Below are 16,304 nucleotides of genomic sequence, written 5' to 3' on the forward strand. Positions count from 1 at the left end.
TATCAACTTTTCACAAAGCCTTATTCCACACGTGCAATGCTGCTAGCAATTGATAGGACCCTGTCGCGCGCCACGTTTAGCAAGTCGACAGTACTGGGCAACCCGCCTTATGCCAACAGTTGTAACTGCAATTTCAAATTAATCAGATAAAAGTTTTTGGAATTTTTTTATTCCTTAGACCGATGATAGATCTCCCAGCCCGTCGTTACGTGATTATTCGATCCCAATCCAGAAGTAGCAGTATGTATTGACGAGTCACGAGGCAATTACAGCGGTCTAACTAGAGCAAGCGTCCTGCGTCACTATACGAACGTCTAATGACGTCACTCTTCCGCTCTGCACCAACCGTCTCGTGGTGACGGATACGGAAGCACATCATCACATAATAGGCATTAACAATAATATCTATTTGGTGGTTTAATAAAAAAAAACATAGGTACCAGTGCTTCACAGTAACTTTTAATCAGCATATTAATGTAAGTTTCCCGTCTGCAGACACAATCAGTCTTTGAGATTCCCAGCGCAGTACATTGCGCGTTGTCCGTGGGCTGCGGGGAGCGCTCGGCGCCGGCCGGGGGTGGAGGAGTAACTAGTGGGGTTATTGTGTCGGACGCGCTTTGAGTTCTTCGTAAGATGCTCGCAAGTAAATGAACGTCTTCTTATTGGGGTTGTAGTGCTCGTGACCCTGAGGGATATAATTCTTGTTGGTAGATTCTTTCTCGTGAGCTACATTGCGTAATAAATCAGCGGATCTCACTTGAAATGTGAATTAATTAAATTGTTCGTTAACATTTAGGTTATATTGTTGTATCAGTGGCGCGGAATGTTCAGTCCGGTCACTTTATACCGTGTCCGTATGAATAAGCTACAGAGAGACGAACGACAATCATAAGTAGACATCTCACCTTAGACCAGTCATACCCGACTGCATAGGCAAAGATCTGGCCGCTGTGGTTGAAGGCACACTTGGTGAGGGACTGGTCCAGGAGCTCGGTGCTCTTGAGCTTGGTTCTGGCGTCTTTGTCCCAGAAGGAGAAGGAGCCGTCGGAGCCGACGGTGGCGAGCGTGCCGTGCACCGGGTGGAAGGCGATGTCGTTGACGGCGTAGATGTCCTGGTAGCCGCCCACCGCGCCCGTGGTCCGGTGGCACTTGAACGTGAAGTTGTCCTTGGGGTTGCTCGGGTTCACGTACTGGATGGCCACGCGGCCCTCCACGCTGCCCAGCGCGAAGCCGGTCGGCTGCTTGCTCTTCTTGTCCTTGAAGATGGAGACGCAGCGGTGCTGGTGCTTCAGCGGCGACTCGATGCGCTTGAACTCGGCGGGCTTGCCCTCCAGCGTGTACATGCAGATGCCGCGGTCTGCCGTGCCGACCACCGCCATCGGGTACTCCTGCAGGTCATCATAATATTAAAGCACTTCGTTCTACCCTGAAGCTAAATGAAAAAACCACCAAAATGAACTTACCACATCAGCACAGTACGCTCTCTCTGTTAGATTGAGGGTCATGCTCGGAACTGCAGTGCGCGTGTCCCAGAACTGAACGACAAGTGACTTTTGTTAAATGAACGAGATCGATGAATGAACCTTAAGATTAGTGACGATTGAGTACTGTTTGAAAAATAACTGAATGTTCTTGTTTAATGTCTTCAGTGCGAGTTTTTAACGTTCTCGATAGCGTAAAAGTTAACTCAAATTTGTATGCAGTAGGAACAGCGCCCCTAGCGGCAAATGTAGGCAAACGTTACAACTCCATACTTTGAGTTAACTGTTACGCCATCGAGAACCTTAAAACATCGAACTAGGCACACTGGTCAGGCTCCTCGGAACTGGGGTGTCTGTCAATAGTTTTGCTTGGGTACTTGGAGCCGGTCCAGTGCATGAGAGCTCTGTGCCTGTCTGTAGACGAGGGCATGGAGGTGCTAACTACTGCCCGCGGGTTACTTGATCGTTTTTGGTAACGGAATTATTTTAATCAACAATGTGTTTGCAGGTTACCTTTAGAGTTTTATCCCAGGAGGTGGTCATGAGGCACGTGTAGTTGGGCGCTTTGATCCAGTGGCAAGTCTTCACTGGAGCGTCGTGCGCCGCTACCTATGTACCAAGTAGACATCATATACTTTGTCGCTTATACGGGCGGACGAGCTCACGGCCCACCTGCTGTTAACTGGTTACCAGAGCCCATAGACAGCACGACGTGAATGCTGCCACCCTCCTTCAGACATGAGGTCAAGTCTCCATTGTAGACAGTATGCTGACTATCCCACGGTTCAAACTGGCAGCAGTCAGGTAGGTATATACGTGTGCGAGCTCGCAAGGCGCCCCGCCCACAGTGGTTACACGAAGTTATTGATTAGTTTTGGAAATCAACACGGATTATAACAAGTATGTAGGTATTTCGTTCAACATTTGTGACTGGCCGGTGGGATTCGAACGCCAGCACAGTCGCACCCCTCGCGCTAACTCCAGGCTAAGCTCTACTTCACGACGATCTCAACACTCATTCTCACGTGTGGCAATCACTAGTGTCACAAGCAGGAGTGTGTGTCTGATATCTGCCATTTAATATCTATGTATTTACATAATAGCTCTTTACCTACGAAGTTGTCGTTTTACAATACATACTGACATCTGGAGCGTAAATTATGATGGGCTGGCAATCCATGCTAAATTCAAGTGAATTTCATTTTCAAAAATGTGTTAATGATTAGTGTTTTCTTTTCACTACATTCGTATCTTGTTCACCAATATGGACACGACACAAATACGAGTAATTATGGACTACCATACACAGTACAAGGATCCTTGCTTGGAGACTGATTACTGTGTGATTTGTGCCTTATTATTTATTTATTTATTTATCTTTAATGCAAATTGAACCGCAAAGTACTGTCTCAATAGATATAGACAATAGTTAATAACTATAGTGTACTATCACATCACTCCACCACTTATCAACAGGTGGGCCATGAGCTGGCCTTCTACATGAATAAAGTGGAAGCAATCACCTGCATCGTTTGGTTGGCTGCTAAGTCCCAACACTTCACACTTTTGTCTGTTGAAGCCATAAAAACCTTCGTCCCATCCTTAAACAAAACATTTGGTAGTTATAGTGCATTTTGAATAAATTCTACATATTTATCTACCTTTGTACCTGGCAGTACTGTGACTTATATTACTTCAGATGTTGTTATGTCACCCTACTGGATGTAATAGGATTACACTATGAGTTTTTAGAATTGTAAATGAGGTTTAGAAACTTTATTGTAAAGTATAATAGCAGGCTCACCCTTCTAACTTGAAGGTCTTACTGCTTTGCAACAAAATTATGTAGGGTAGTGTTTCATTGAATTACAAATTACCTTGAATGTATACTATTACAAGCAATAGGACTGTAATTTTGCTTACATCATGCCAGGCGACATCTAGGACCGGTCCATCCATAGGCTGTGCAGCCTTAGGCACTGTTTTCCCAGAAGTTTCCACTTCCCAACATCTCACCTGGAAAAGTAATTATTCTCATAGTTTTAAACTTGAAAACCTGGTGTTAAGTGGTCAGTGGTGGTGGAGTCCATAGACATGAACAACGTAAATGCTGCCATCCACCTTGACACATAAGTTCTAAGTCTCCGTTTTTACAGTACAACGGCTGCCCTACTATATTGTAATTGGTATTAGTTCTACAATATGTACCAAATGACATTATAGTTTATAAACTCTTCCAGAAACAATTAAGCAATAGTTAGCAATCGGCTCAATGAACTATTATTGGTAGTTACTTGGCAGTCCCAGCTGCCAGCGATCAGGAAGGTGTGCAGAGTGACGGAGGGCGGCGAGAACTCGAGGGCCGACACGGTGTCATCGGGCGGCGAGGAAACCTCCACGTCCTTGTTGGGGTTGTTCGAGCCCGTGCTAATCTGACTACCGAACATTGTACTCTTCTACAAACCAACCAACAAACCAACAATTTACTCTTACAAATTTGTTTGAGAACACAAAAAAAACGATAATTTTGTATCTGCAATGTTTAGTTATTATAGATAAATAAATGTATATAGAATTTTGTACTCTATAAATACACAAGAAGAAAATTGGTAGGTATAATGTTGTTTTGTTTACTCTTATACTTTAAGGTTATGTTTCCTTCTTTTTTTTAAGGGATTTTATGACCTGGTAACTGAAACTTTTAAGTCATGTCTTATTTTAATTTATATTCATATTTTTATGAAAAATGATATTATGGAGTGAAATGAAATGAAGATGATTATAGTCGGATTTTTAATTAGACGAAGCCAGCTGACAGTAGCTAATGTCACTTTGTGAAATAATGTTGCTATATTTAAAGTAATAGTGATGCGTTCAGTTCTCGTTCAATCACATAAATGAACAATGAGTGTGAAGAGTTACTCATTAATTTCAAACTATAAAAGAATATTATTTATATTTTACAATAAAATTGTATTAAAGTGATCCAATATAATAATATGTTACTAGTAGTATGTAACTACAATCAGTTTTTTTTATTTTCATTACCTATGTACCTATAATTGTTATATTTTATACATCTATAGTTTCAACTATATGATGCATTGGAAATAGGACAGTCTTACAAGCTTCCTCGCAATGTTTTTCTTAATGTTTAAAACACTCGGTATTCAGTACAGGTAGATACCATAGGAACATAATGTTTCGTCGAAAACTCGTTGGTATGTACAAAGCACGGCTAAAATTCGAACCCCGTGCCCGATATCGGCAGTTCGGCACACTAACTATTCACTAGACAATCGAGGCAATTTCATTAATTCAGGAGTTTTTTCAATCGTTCACTTTGTCACAACACTATTTTTATTTCATCAAAAACTGACAACACAGTAAACGTCAGTTTACTTCGTCTAATAAAAAATCCGACTATAATATGAGACATTAATCAACTGGGATGAAATTAAATGAAATGAAATAGGATGAAATATAATCTCAGTAGAATGGTGGACATCTACTAAGAGTTTTTCAGTGGACTTTTTGGAGGATCCCGAAAAGTTACGTCCACGGCTTTGTTTCATTTTTCCACATTTGTGCACTTTCACAGATATTAAACAGTTAATAAACCAACGTTATTACACATTTAAACCTTAAGAAACACTAAATAGACAAAATAAAACAAATTACACAACTTCACTCCTCGCGTTCCAGGATCGTGGTAATTTGAATGTCAATGATCTGCATAACCAAGAACTATACAACTTTAGGGAATATTTCCTTAAGGTAAACGTGTATATGTATCGGGATGTCGTTACAGTTGATAAGGGACTAACTCCACTATCCTTAGCTAACGTGAATTGGAAGAGGCCGAAGGTAGAGAGTATTTCGGATCGCATAACCGTATGGAGGAGCAAGGAGTTACACGGTAGGTTCTACCAGGCTCTCACAGGGCCTGATGTAGACCAATTAACTTTCGTGGCCCGGTTACGATTCAGTAACCTCTTTGGAGAAACTGAAAGTTTTATCTTTGCAATTATGTACGAAGTTATCATGACGAAGAGCTCCCGGAAATATATACTAAAGGATGGGACAGTCGACATTTGTCGGGCATGCCACCGTCCGGGAGAGTCTATTAAACAAATTGCATCCGGCTGCTCTCGTTTTCTTAACGGCGAGGACTTGCATAGACATAAAAAAGTGGCTAGGATTATCCATCAACAACTTGCTCCGAAATATGGTTTTCTTGATTCTGCTGTACCTTATTATCAATACCAACCTTAACCAGTTCCTAAAAATGGTCATGTTACACTCTCCAAGGACCAATCTATTATCACGGATAGGTATATTGTTGCCATTAAGCCTGATATTGTGATAATAAATCGGTCTGCGCGTCGAGCAGTATCACCATTCCTCATGACAAGATTCCTCGAGAAGGTAGAAAAGGATAAATTAATAAAATATTTAGAACTGGCCCACGAGACTACCGCCGTGTGGGATGTTGATTCAATCATCATTGTTCCAATAGTTGTGTCGGTACATGTTTTGATAGCGAAAAGTTTCGATCAACACCTTAAGAAACTTTTGTTATCCAGCTGGGTTAGGGGCCTGATACAGAAGGCAGTTATCTTCGCTACTACCCGACTTGTGAAGAGATTTCTCACTCTGTAGTCTTAACACTGCTGTCTCGTGTCCTAGAAATCGCCATCGGCGGCGGCGGTAATCTATTGTTACACAGTGTTTTTTTTATTGTATTTTTGATATCTTATTTAAAAAAGATTGTATAATTAATAAGATTTTAAATAAATATTTTAGAATATTAACCAAAACCTTTACTAATTTCTTTTATTTTAAACATCAAATAGTTATATCCATTCTGCAATAGTAAAATTAGATAACAACTTTACACCGCTAAGTCTAATTGATACAGATATCCAATTTAAAACACCGCAAATCCACACAAAAAAATATATAGGTGGCGTTCTAAGGAATTATACGGTCGACATATACACGACCTACAACAAACATAATATATCTATACAAAAGCCTCAAAGAAATGGTTAAAATTTAGTTCACTATTTCCAGAAACGTTATGTTGGAACGTTACTTCGTTATGGCTATGCGTCATGATAATCGCCTTATCGTTACCGCCGCTGGCTACTCCTCGAATCCTGGTCACGCAGGAACCAGTCACCCTCGACGCTCCAGACACATCCTTCACCACGAATCAATCAAATCCAATAACTCTTGTATTAGATGCCTTCAGCTCTAACACTAGGAGCAAGCTTAGGGACCCCGGTAACCGTACTCGTCGACCTCGGCAAACAGTTCGACATGCCATCTAATCCAACCCATGCATCAGCCCGCTCAGTTTCTCGCCCGATCTTCTCAGCGGGTCGCGATTCCAATCGGGTAGTAGATTCATTCGCGAAGCAGCTGCTCTTGAATTGCTAGGTTTTTTTGGAGGTGCTCGGGCAGCTGTTAGCAAATTCCAATCCTCCTGGTCGAGCCTGCCTGCCTGTCCTGGTAAAACTGGAAAAGCCTCCGGGGCACCAGTAATTCCTCAACCATAAAAAAAAAGATTGTAATGAATTGAGATGAAATTTAACGAAATAAAATGAGATGATCTAAAATAAAGGCTGAGAAAGTTGATGGTTATTTAGTAAGACTTCAGTTGACTTTTTGAAAGGACCTAAGAAGCCACGTCTAGCGGCTTTGTTTCATTTTCTCCCATTTGTGCACTTTCACAGATGCTAAACAGTGCACGTAGCACGTACAAACCTGAAAAAACAGTGATTTAACAAAACTAAATAATTAACACAACGTAGCTCCTCGTGCTACCACTTTAAAGTCATCCGCCCATTTACATAAACCTAAAATTTTAGAAATGGAATTAAATTAGATTGTTTGATAGCATGAAATGGCATTGTTCAATTAATTTTGAAAATTTCATAAAAAATAAATAAAATAAATTTTTGCGAAACCTTTCACTTTACATAAAACAATAAAAATTTGTTTTAAGGTCTAAATTCTCTTTAACTGTTAATAATCGAAATAAAGAAACAGAACACTAATACAGCTGACACTGTAGTAGGTATTGACGGTATTGTTTATACTATAATATCACGATCACTGTAGTGTATATAGTCTGTGTCTGTGCTGTAAACATACTGGCCTAAAAGTCTAGATACCAGGTCATAAACTCGAAAAAAAAAACATAGTTTATTCAAATAAATTAAGTGTATAATCTATGGTTTATTCTTCTAGGATGTTAAACCTCTAATGATTAAGGTTGTAATCCATGAAATATTCAAGAATTAAGAATGTAAATGTAATCACTGTTTTAAATCAACGAACAGTTATTTAGATGATCTGATTCTTATAAAATTTCTTAAATACTGCCAATACAAATATGTAAATGCTAAGGGCGAGCTAAAATAGCTAAGGGATTTTTAAAATGAGTAATTTAGAGTACATTCAAATAAAAGACCTCAAGGCAGGTATGAAAAACATAAACGCAGTATTTATAGTGTTGGATGTAGGTCCGCCGACATTGACGAAGGAGGCTCGGGAAGTGCGCACGCTGCGGGTAGCTGACGCGACCGCCTGCGTCAATCTGTCGGTGTGGGACGAGCCGGGTGCCTTGCTGCAGCCCGGGGACATTGTGCGTCTCACGCGGGGCTACGCCTCACTGTGGCGGGCGGCACTCACACTCTACTCTGGCAAGTCTGGAGACATACAGAAGGTATTCGTAGAAATAATATTAAGACTTAGGTTTTTTAAAAATAAGCATGTACTTCCCTAACTGATATAATATGATCATATAGGAATATCGTGAGAACTCGTGCTCTGTTTCAGGTTGGAGAGTTTTGTATGTTATTCAATGAGCAGGTAAACATGAGTGAGCCACAAGCTACTCCTCCCGCACCACCCGCTCCTCCCTCGGCTCCAGCTCGCAATCAGCAGTCGTCTGCTCCGACCACACAACACAACAACAAGTCTGAACGCTTCACACCTTCAGCTACTGAACATGGCAAGCATGCTCACAAGACATACGTAAGAGGCCGAGGTCACCAGCGAGGCAACAATAGGAGATAGCAGTCACCTGAATAGGGCCAAGTTGTGGACTTGAGAAGCTTGAAACAACTGGGGTTTAAACTAAATATTTAACAGTGAAAAGTGACAGTGTAATAATAGAGACATGCTTGTGAGCTCGATGCAGAGGTGGTACATAATGCAGAGACAAACTGAAAACAAAAAATACCTTTGGTGGAAGAGTATTTTGTAAGCCTTCACAGGTTCATCACTATCCTGCCTATTTGTTACAAAACAATGAACACATTTTTATTTTGACCACTTGCACTTTGAAAAAGTGGACTGTCATTTGTGCCAAAACAGTCTGAACAAACCGAACTATATGCATCTAGTATATCTTACATAGTATTCCACGGTTTAGTACTAAACATGCAAAGTGCAGTACCTCAGCAACAACCTGGAATATTTAATGGTGTAAGCCACTTCTTACATTCCCATGTAGTTTCACTCCATTTCTTGTTTTGTAGTTTGACACTCATTGTATTTGTTTCTGAGCCAATTCCATCAGTACATATATAAAATGGTTTTTAGCGTTAGTGAGTAATGTACTTGAAAGTCAACTCATACTCTGAGAAGTATGTGGGTATTTATACTGTAAATAGCCTGGGATACCTGTTCAATATTTGTATCTGATTGACAACCTTATGCTGCGGATGCCTCCTGAGGGCTTTCAATATCTCTATCGATTGGGAATAATTAAAATAAACTCCATTAGTAAAGCTTAAAGTTCAATAACTTTTTAAAGAAAATTCAGTTTGGAGAAGAGTCATGCTATAAAATCTCATCACTAAACATGATGTTTGCAGACTATAAATAATATTATATTTAATCCCACTATACTCACTTTCTCTTAATTTTTAGTAAAATGATTTTGTTACGAAAATCTTATCAGTTTTAGAAGGTACCGGTGTAAGAAGAAAACTAAAAATATAACTAAAATACATGAACTTTGGAGAACAGAAAATGTAAATGAATTTTAGTCTCCTGTGAAAAAATTTGGTATTTGATATTACACACACACACACACCCCTCAATTGTGTTGTAGATGCAGTAGGCGATACAAAGTAGATCATGAACTAGACATGTCTACACTACACATATGGTTTCAGTCCCTAATAATTATTATTCTGAATGGCTTGATGATGCCAATGTCTGCAATTTTAAATATCAGATAAGACATAATGTGTATCCTGCAAGAACAATGTGTAATAAAAATATGGACTCTTATTTGTTTGGGATTTTTATTCTGTATAATTTGTACTTAAATTCTACAATTTCTAATTAAATACGACCTAAATGATCTAAATGAATGGCTTCTCCGTGGTTTAAAAACGTCGTCTAATGAAAATGAAATTCGTCAAATTTATAAATTTGAACAACTAGCGGTGGGGAGGCGACTGAGGCGAGCGTCCCGCACGGGTAGCCGCCAGCTTGTGGCTGCGCCCACGGCACTTCGATAAACACTATAGGCCAGGTGAGCTGTGAGCTTATTCACCTGTGTCATTCTGATAATCTTCAAGCTGAATTGATGCTAAAGTGTCTTACTTCGATAACACGATGCGTAATAAAAACCGCCTTAGCACATAATTATTAGACGTCTGCAGCTTTGTAACACAGTAATAAATTGTTTAAATTTTTATTGCGACCCGTTTTAGCGTCCCCTGCATTTGAAATTATTTTATCCTCGATTGGATATAAACGCGTGCTGGCATTGTAGCAGGTCATTCTGAAGCCGCGCTAAATGGTTACAATAAAGGTCTGGTCTACACTTAAAGAGCTATAACCGAATTACTACATCAAGTTATTTACTATTTACCCGATTCATGATATCGGTAAGTCTTTATGTATTCCTTTGTCTAAACTCTATAGATTCTCGTGACTTATTGTGGGTAAATAATTTATTGTAGGGTTCCAACAGTCCCGTCAATCGTGACTTTTTATGGTTGGAGTACGCTCGGTGGATCGTGCAGTATCGTCCCGGAATCTAACTCGGTACCGTTTATTTGTCAATTTATGCCAAGGAGCTGGAATATCCTCGTTGGATCCCAGGACCCTGTGCTTTAGAATCACAATATTTTAAAGATACGTATAATTATTTAACAGTTCAATTCGTTACGTCTCACCATCATCATCATTCTTCTACCTGCAATAATTGATTAATGTAAGCCCCTGTATTTTTATGTAAAATCTTAGTAAATTTTATAAGGAACCTTTATTTATTTTTGTTGTATGTGTTTAATGTTTAAATGGTTACATTCCTGGTTTTTTTATGCCCCCCTGGGAAACCTTATAATATTAGTCTCATCTTCACCACTGCGGCTACCGGTTGTAACGGTCCTTAATCAACGCTTACCGTTACAGCTTCAGCACTAGGAGCAGGCATTGGGACCCTGGTAACCATACTTGTACTCTTCAGAGATCGATACGAAACCTAGCCCATAACTAAGCCCGCTGAGTTGAGTTTCTCACCGATTCTTCTCAGCGAGTCGTGATTCCGATACGGTAGTAGATGAATTAGCGGAGCCGTTGCCTTTGAGCTGTTAGGTCTCCTACGGAGGCGCACGGACAGCAGCTAGCAAACTCCCCCTTCCGGCTGAGCTCCCTAGTTATTCTCTCATCCTGGTCCAGCGCCAAAGTCTTCGAGACGACCGTTATCCATTCCCCCCACTCATATTAAGCGGCTATAGATTTTATTACGCCGGTAAGAGTAACGACATCTAACGTCGAATAGCTGAAACGGATATCAAAGGATCTAGTAACATCTGGCCACAACGGCCATCTGGTGTAGTGGTAAGTGACATGGTCACTACACAAGAGGGTCGCGGGTTCGAATCCCGCCAAGGGAAGATATTTGTATGATAAATATAAATGTCTTTTCCAGGGTTATGGATGTATATTAAATATATGTATGTGTATAATAAAAATCTTACATTTATATCCGTTATCTGGTACCTGTAACACAAGTTCTTTACGAACTTATCACGGGACTAGTTAACGTGGCGTGATTGTTAGTAAATATTTATTTATTTATTTATTTATTTATTGTACGTTTAGGCTCAGTGTGCTTATTACATCTAGAAAACTCGAGAAGTACAACGCTATCTATTGTCACACATCGAAAATACTCGACTTGTGACGAAGTCGTCGTGTCCTAAAGGATAAAGACGTCCGGTGCATACGTGTTGAGCGATAAATGCAACGGTGTTCGATTCCCAGGCAGTAACATATTACCTATCGTATATTTTATTTTTAATGAAGTATTTTGTAAATTTTCTAACAAATAAAGATTTGTATGATTTATTATTTTTTTATTTTCTGTGTTTAGATAAACAATAATTAAATGCCTTAGCTTTAACAACATATTACTTTGGGGCAATCCGGTAAGAGATGTCGCTAGTTGCCATACAAAAAATATTTGTCTTAAAGTATCGTAGTTTCAACATAAGCTTGCATGTATACAAGTTCCGAACAAATAATTCGGACCGTCGCCGTCGGTCTACCGAGCAACATCAGCCGCTCGGTGGAAGATCTTCCCTTTGTCGTATATCATCTCTACAACGACTTCAAATATGTTACATAAGTGTTAACGCCTACTAAATGTTAATGAGCAATGTTGAACATTTTATGAATGTTTACGATTGCACTTTAAGTAATCGCCGTGCCAAGCTAACTTGTTTCGCAACATAAACATTAAGAAAAACCTGTAATACAAGCTCAAAATCGATTCGGAAGTTTTATTCAAGAATCCCAAGCATCCAACAATATGTACCTATATGTATGGCCAGCCCACTGCCGCTTCAGCTTGTCGGCTCGTTGAGCTATGGCGATGACTTTAGTTCTTGGTCGAATAACTTCATTCCTCCTGAATTTATCCTGCAGCTATAGCTCACCGAGCGACCCTGACGGATTAGCCGTACTATGAGTGTACACGTCTCTGCGCCGCAGGGCAAGAGCGGCGCAGAGACGGACGGACACCAAAGGACTCCACGTGGTTTGTCAAACGCGGCCGATCTCGACTGGACTGTCCTGCTAGCTCTTCTCTCTAAGTTGCTTTTACCGAACTGCAACGTCTGTCGCATTCTTGAACAATTTCAAGCGGTGAGCCCTTTACGATGATTGGGCTCGAGCTACTGTAATATTGGACATTACTTTAGTTTTATCCGCGTTCATCTGTAGTCCAATTCGCTTCGACGAATCTGTTTAAACGTTCAGCATCTGCTGCAACGATTCTGCCATAAGGACTGACATCCGCAAATCGCAGGTGAAGGATGTTCTTACTGGCCATTCATGTTTATGCTCATTTCGGGGAAATCACATCCCCCTGTCTCATCCTCCTGCGCAATTGGATATAAATGCAAGTGAGGAGTTTCATAACAGTAAATGTCTTTGTTTCAAATGCAATCGTATTTAATATTTTGTCTGGCTTTATGACTTAGGTAAGCCGAACACACGGCCAAGTCAATTATAAGAGGCTACCGAAGTGCGTGGGACGCCCCCCCCCCACATGGATCGATATTATACAACCTTGCATACCGCTCTCTAGTGTCTCCAGTTACTCATCCGCAAACATCGATAGCCCCAAGCCCCCCCCCCCACATGTTCACGTGCACTATGAGCACGAGACACTTCTTCCTGTCGTCTCAGTAAGCGATCTAATGGAACTCTAACTGATGCTAACGTGGACCTTGCTGTCTTCGTTCGTGATGTGATCGAGTTGAGCATTTAATCCTTTAATTAAAAAAGTTTGGGTGTGGCCTTCGCATATAAAAATAAAAAAAAAATGTATCTATATAAGTAGCGAGTGACATTTTAACAAGTTTGAATGTAGTTCATGTAACACACACACGCATGTGCGCACACAAACACGCACACATATATAGAACACCCACGATGACACGTCGGGCTTGATGTTCATTACCTGTGTTCTATTCCAAGCATTAATAACAACAGAACAGTCAAAATAATATAGTAGTATAGTAGTAAATAGGATGTACTCCTATATAATACTCATACGCGTCCCTGTTTAGTACGCATGATGCTGGAGCGCCTCGGCAGGTCCCCACGTGTTGTCTCCGCGCCGCCGCCGCGCCGCATCGCCCTGACAAATGCTCTCAGTGGTACTAATTCCTTACTTCCTCCTGACATTGTCTTTTCGGTTTAACTTCTCACAGTGTTCTACAAGGGTCTGTCTGCTGCACCACCGCGCGAGTGGTGCTCGTCGTCGGTAGGAGCAGGAGGTGGCGTCCGGTACGTCCAGTTGAATTGATGATCGAACTGTGTTCAGAGCGACGAATTTCGAAGTTTATATAACGGATTTAGCTGACTATCGACTTGTATGAAAATTCGACTGGTCTCATTGTAAATAAAAGTCATCATTTGATTTATCATTTGTTAGTTGATCATTTGTTTAGAAATAGACGAGACGCTGGGAGCTGCTGTAGCCACGGGACAGCAAATGAAGCTCGGCGGCCATCGGAGCCTGTGACGACGAAAATTTAATACTGTCAGTAATTTTACAAAATATAGCATATTGTAGTTTTCAATGTGGTCAATCACTGTAGCCGGTAGACACCCGGCTTGAGACGTGAGATCCGAGTCTCAATCGTATTAGGTATATTACGTGGCTTGACGCAAGGATTATAAGATTAAATGACATGTTTTTGTTTTTTATTTGGTTCAACGAAAGAATGAAAAGAAAATATTCAAACAAGACTCGAACGGGTTCTGTTAATTGTCATTGAATTGAATGTCAAGGACAAGGACATCGTTGGACCGCGCGTGCTGCGACCTGGCCAACAACCAACGCTTGGCCTAAGATTAAATCCAAGCTTTTAATCAAATTGATCCGTAATTACTAATGTATTCGGTGATGTATGTATGTTTTCATCCGAGCTTACAGCTGTTATTAAACTGAGCAATTTCAAAAGCGTTACATTTCGACTCGTGACTTGTGTAGGTACTTCATACACGAGTGTGAGTGCCGACACACACTCACAAGAAGCTGTACGGTACAGAAGTGTGTGATCTCAAATCTACGACCGACACAAGTGGCGTTGGATATTTGTAGTGTGGTAGTCCCAACTGTCCCCAAGTAATGAACACCAGTGCTTTTACATACATACTGCTATGTCGACCGGTGAATGAGCTCACAGCCCACCTGATGTGAGGTGGTTACCGGAGCACACAGGCTGTACAACCGATGTGACACCGACGGTGAATGGTCTCGACGTACGAAGCCATTCAGAACAGAATGAAGGATCGCTTAGCGATATGTGTGGATATTCAGGACGGCGGCGGCCCGGCGACGCGCCACCTCGAGTGGAGCACCCTCCATCCTCCGCGCTGTCACGCCGCACCCCCGCACCCACGTGTGCATATGTGCATAACTATGTAACATTATCTAACATAGACCGGATCAGCGTGCTATATTGATTATTTTTGTTATGTCAATATTTCTACAACAATATAAACACGGACGGATGCACGGGCCGCGCGCCGGGAGCACGGAAGTCTCTCCTCTGTAACTTCAGCACTCGGCAGTTTGAAGTTCACGCAAACTCAAACGCCCACGCGGTTCGTCCAATGTCAATTGTTCTCCGCGCGCAGGGGGAGGCCGCGGTCTGGCTGAGAATGTTTAACATTAACAATGTTGTTATTGCGTCTAACAACTTCCAAAGAAAATACTTGTTATTTGTGACTTTGCATAAACGTTTAGATTCTTCGAGTCGCTCACCGGCCGCCAGCCGCGGCACGACCTCGGTCTCGCCGTCGGATACTGCGAGCTTCATCGACGTCTGATAAACGGTTCTCGAACGTGTAGAGAACAAACAATTTTATTTTTTATCATATTTTAACCAGATTAAGAAAAACGCAATAATAATTTTTATAATAATTACATGGACGTATACGATCCTGTAAAGACTTTAATCCGAGTTCCGCGCGCTGCTCGGCACTGTCATGTCGGCAGATGACAACAGCCACACATCCGTTATGTAGCGGGCACGCACCGGGCACCAGCCCGCCGGAAGCCGGGCCAGACCCTGCTCGGTGCCCGCACAGCATCGCGACAACGCGTGACGTAAGAGTTCTTTCAGCGCCCCACCTACTGCCCGATGAAGTTGAGGATTTTTTTAAAGCTTTTAATGCTCAGTACAATTTATATCGCAGAACAGTTTTAAAATTACTTTCTCTCTCTCCCTCAACCCTTCTCTGCCTCTCGCACCCTACCCGTCCCTCTTTATCTCTCTCTGTCTCTTTCATACACATACACTGTAACCTTGGCACAGGCTTTCACAATTTAATGAAACAATTAACAAGTAGCCTTGTTGTTTTTGATACGTCGTAAGAAAACGATATTAAATACATTAATTTGTTTGCGTGTTCTTGGCCGTAAATAGGCTGTTCAACAGTGAACCAGTAGAGCACGCAGAACGACTCCCCCCCCCCCCCCTCACCTGCAGCCGTCTGCTCTACGTCACTCCGTAGTACTGGGTACTTCTTGTAACGATAGGGGCTCAAGTGTGAAGCTGTCGTTTTAGTGCTAAGCTTCACCTAACCTTATTTTAAAATAAATTTGAACATTTTTTTATATTGCTTAGATGTGTGGACGTGCTCTCACCGCAGCCCGTAGCTATCTACAACGTATATGCCGCCACCCACCTTGAAACTAAAGTTCTAAGGTTTCAGTTTTAACAGCACAACGGCTGCCCCACCCTTCGAATTGAAACGCATTACTGC

General features: G+C 41.3%; 2 protein-coding genes across 2 annotated transcripts; one reads left to right on the forward strand and one right to left on the reverse strand.

Moving 5' to 3' along the window:
• Nucleotides 1-439: 439 nt before the first annotated feature.
• On the reverse strand, nucleotides 440-4,305 carry Rae1 (ribonucleic acid export 1). Its single transcript, XM_028183003.2, has 7 exons — nucleotides 3,776-4,305; nucleotides 3,405-3,497; nucleotides 3,005-3,082; nucleotides 1,995-2,090; nucleotides 1,464-1,535; nucleotides 906-1,388; nucleotides 440-685 (listed from the first exon to the last, which is right to left on the reverse strand). The coding sequence occupies exons 1-7, from the start codon at nucleotides 3,926-3,928 to the stop codon at nucleotides 599-601; spliced, it is 1,062 nt and encodes a 353-aa protein (XP_028038804.2). The 5' UTR covers nucleotides 3,929-4,305; the 3' UTR covers nucleotides 440-598.
• Nucleotides 4,306-7,676: 3,371 nt separating this feature from the next.
• Nucleotides 7,677-9,794, forward strand: LOC114249422 (SOSS complex subunit B homolog). The gene is made up of 2 exons (XM_028183002.2): nucleotides 7,677-8,217; nucleotides 8,331-9,794. Exons 1-2 carry the CDS (start codon nucleotides 7,930-7,932, stop codon nucleotides 8,568-8,570), a joined length of 528 nt encoding a protein of 175 aa, XP_028038803.1. The 5' UTR covers nucleotides 7,677-7,929; the 3' UTR covers nucleotides 8,571-9,794.
• The last annotated feature ends 6,510 nt before the right edge of the window (nucleotides 9,795-16,304 follow it).

Source organism: Bombyx mandarina, chromosome 20 (genome assembly GCF_030267445.1).
Source record: "Bombyx mandarina strain Sakado chromosome 20, ASM3026744v2".
In the NCBI taxonomy this organism is placed as follows: domain Eukaryota; kingdom Metazoa; phylum Arthropoda; class Insecta; order Lepidoptera; family Bombycidae; genus Bombyx; species Bombyx mandarina.

Bases quoted from the DNA above. Each gene is read 5' to 3' on its own strand.
- Rae1 (XM_028183003.2), bottom strand. From the start codon at position 3,928: ATGTTCGGTAGTCAGATTAGCACGGGCTCGAACAACCCCAACAAGGAC. The intron at 3,083-3,404 runs GTAAGCAAAATT...GTTTTGTTTAAG, and splicing joins TAGATGTCGCCTGGCATGAT to GATGGGACGAAGGTTTTTAT. The intron at 686-905 runs GTGAGATGTCTA...TATATCCCTCAG, and splicing joins TCGGGTATGACTGGTCTAAG to GGTCACGAGCACTACAACCC.
- LOC114249422 (XM_028183002.2), top strand. From the start codon at position 7,930: ATGAGTAATTTAGAGTACATTCAAATAAAAGACCTCAAGGCAGGTATG. The intron at 8,218-8,330 runs GTATTCGTAGAA...GCTCTGTTTCAG, and splicing joins AGTCTGGAGACATACAGAAG to GTTGGAGAGTTTTGTATGTT.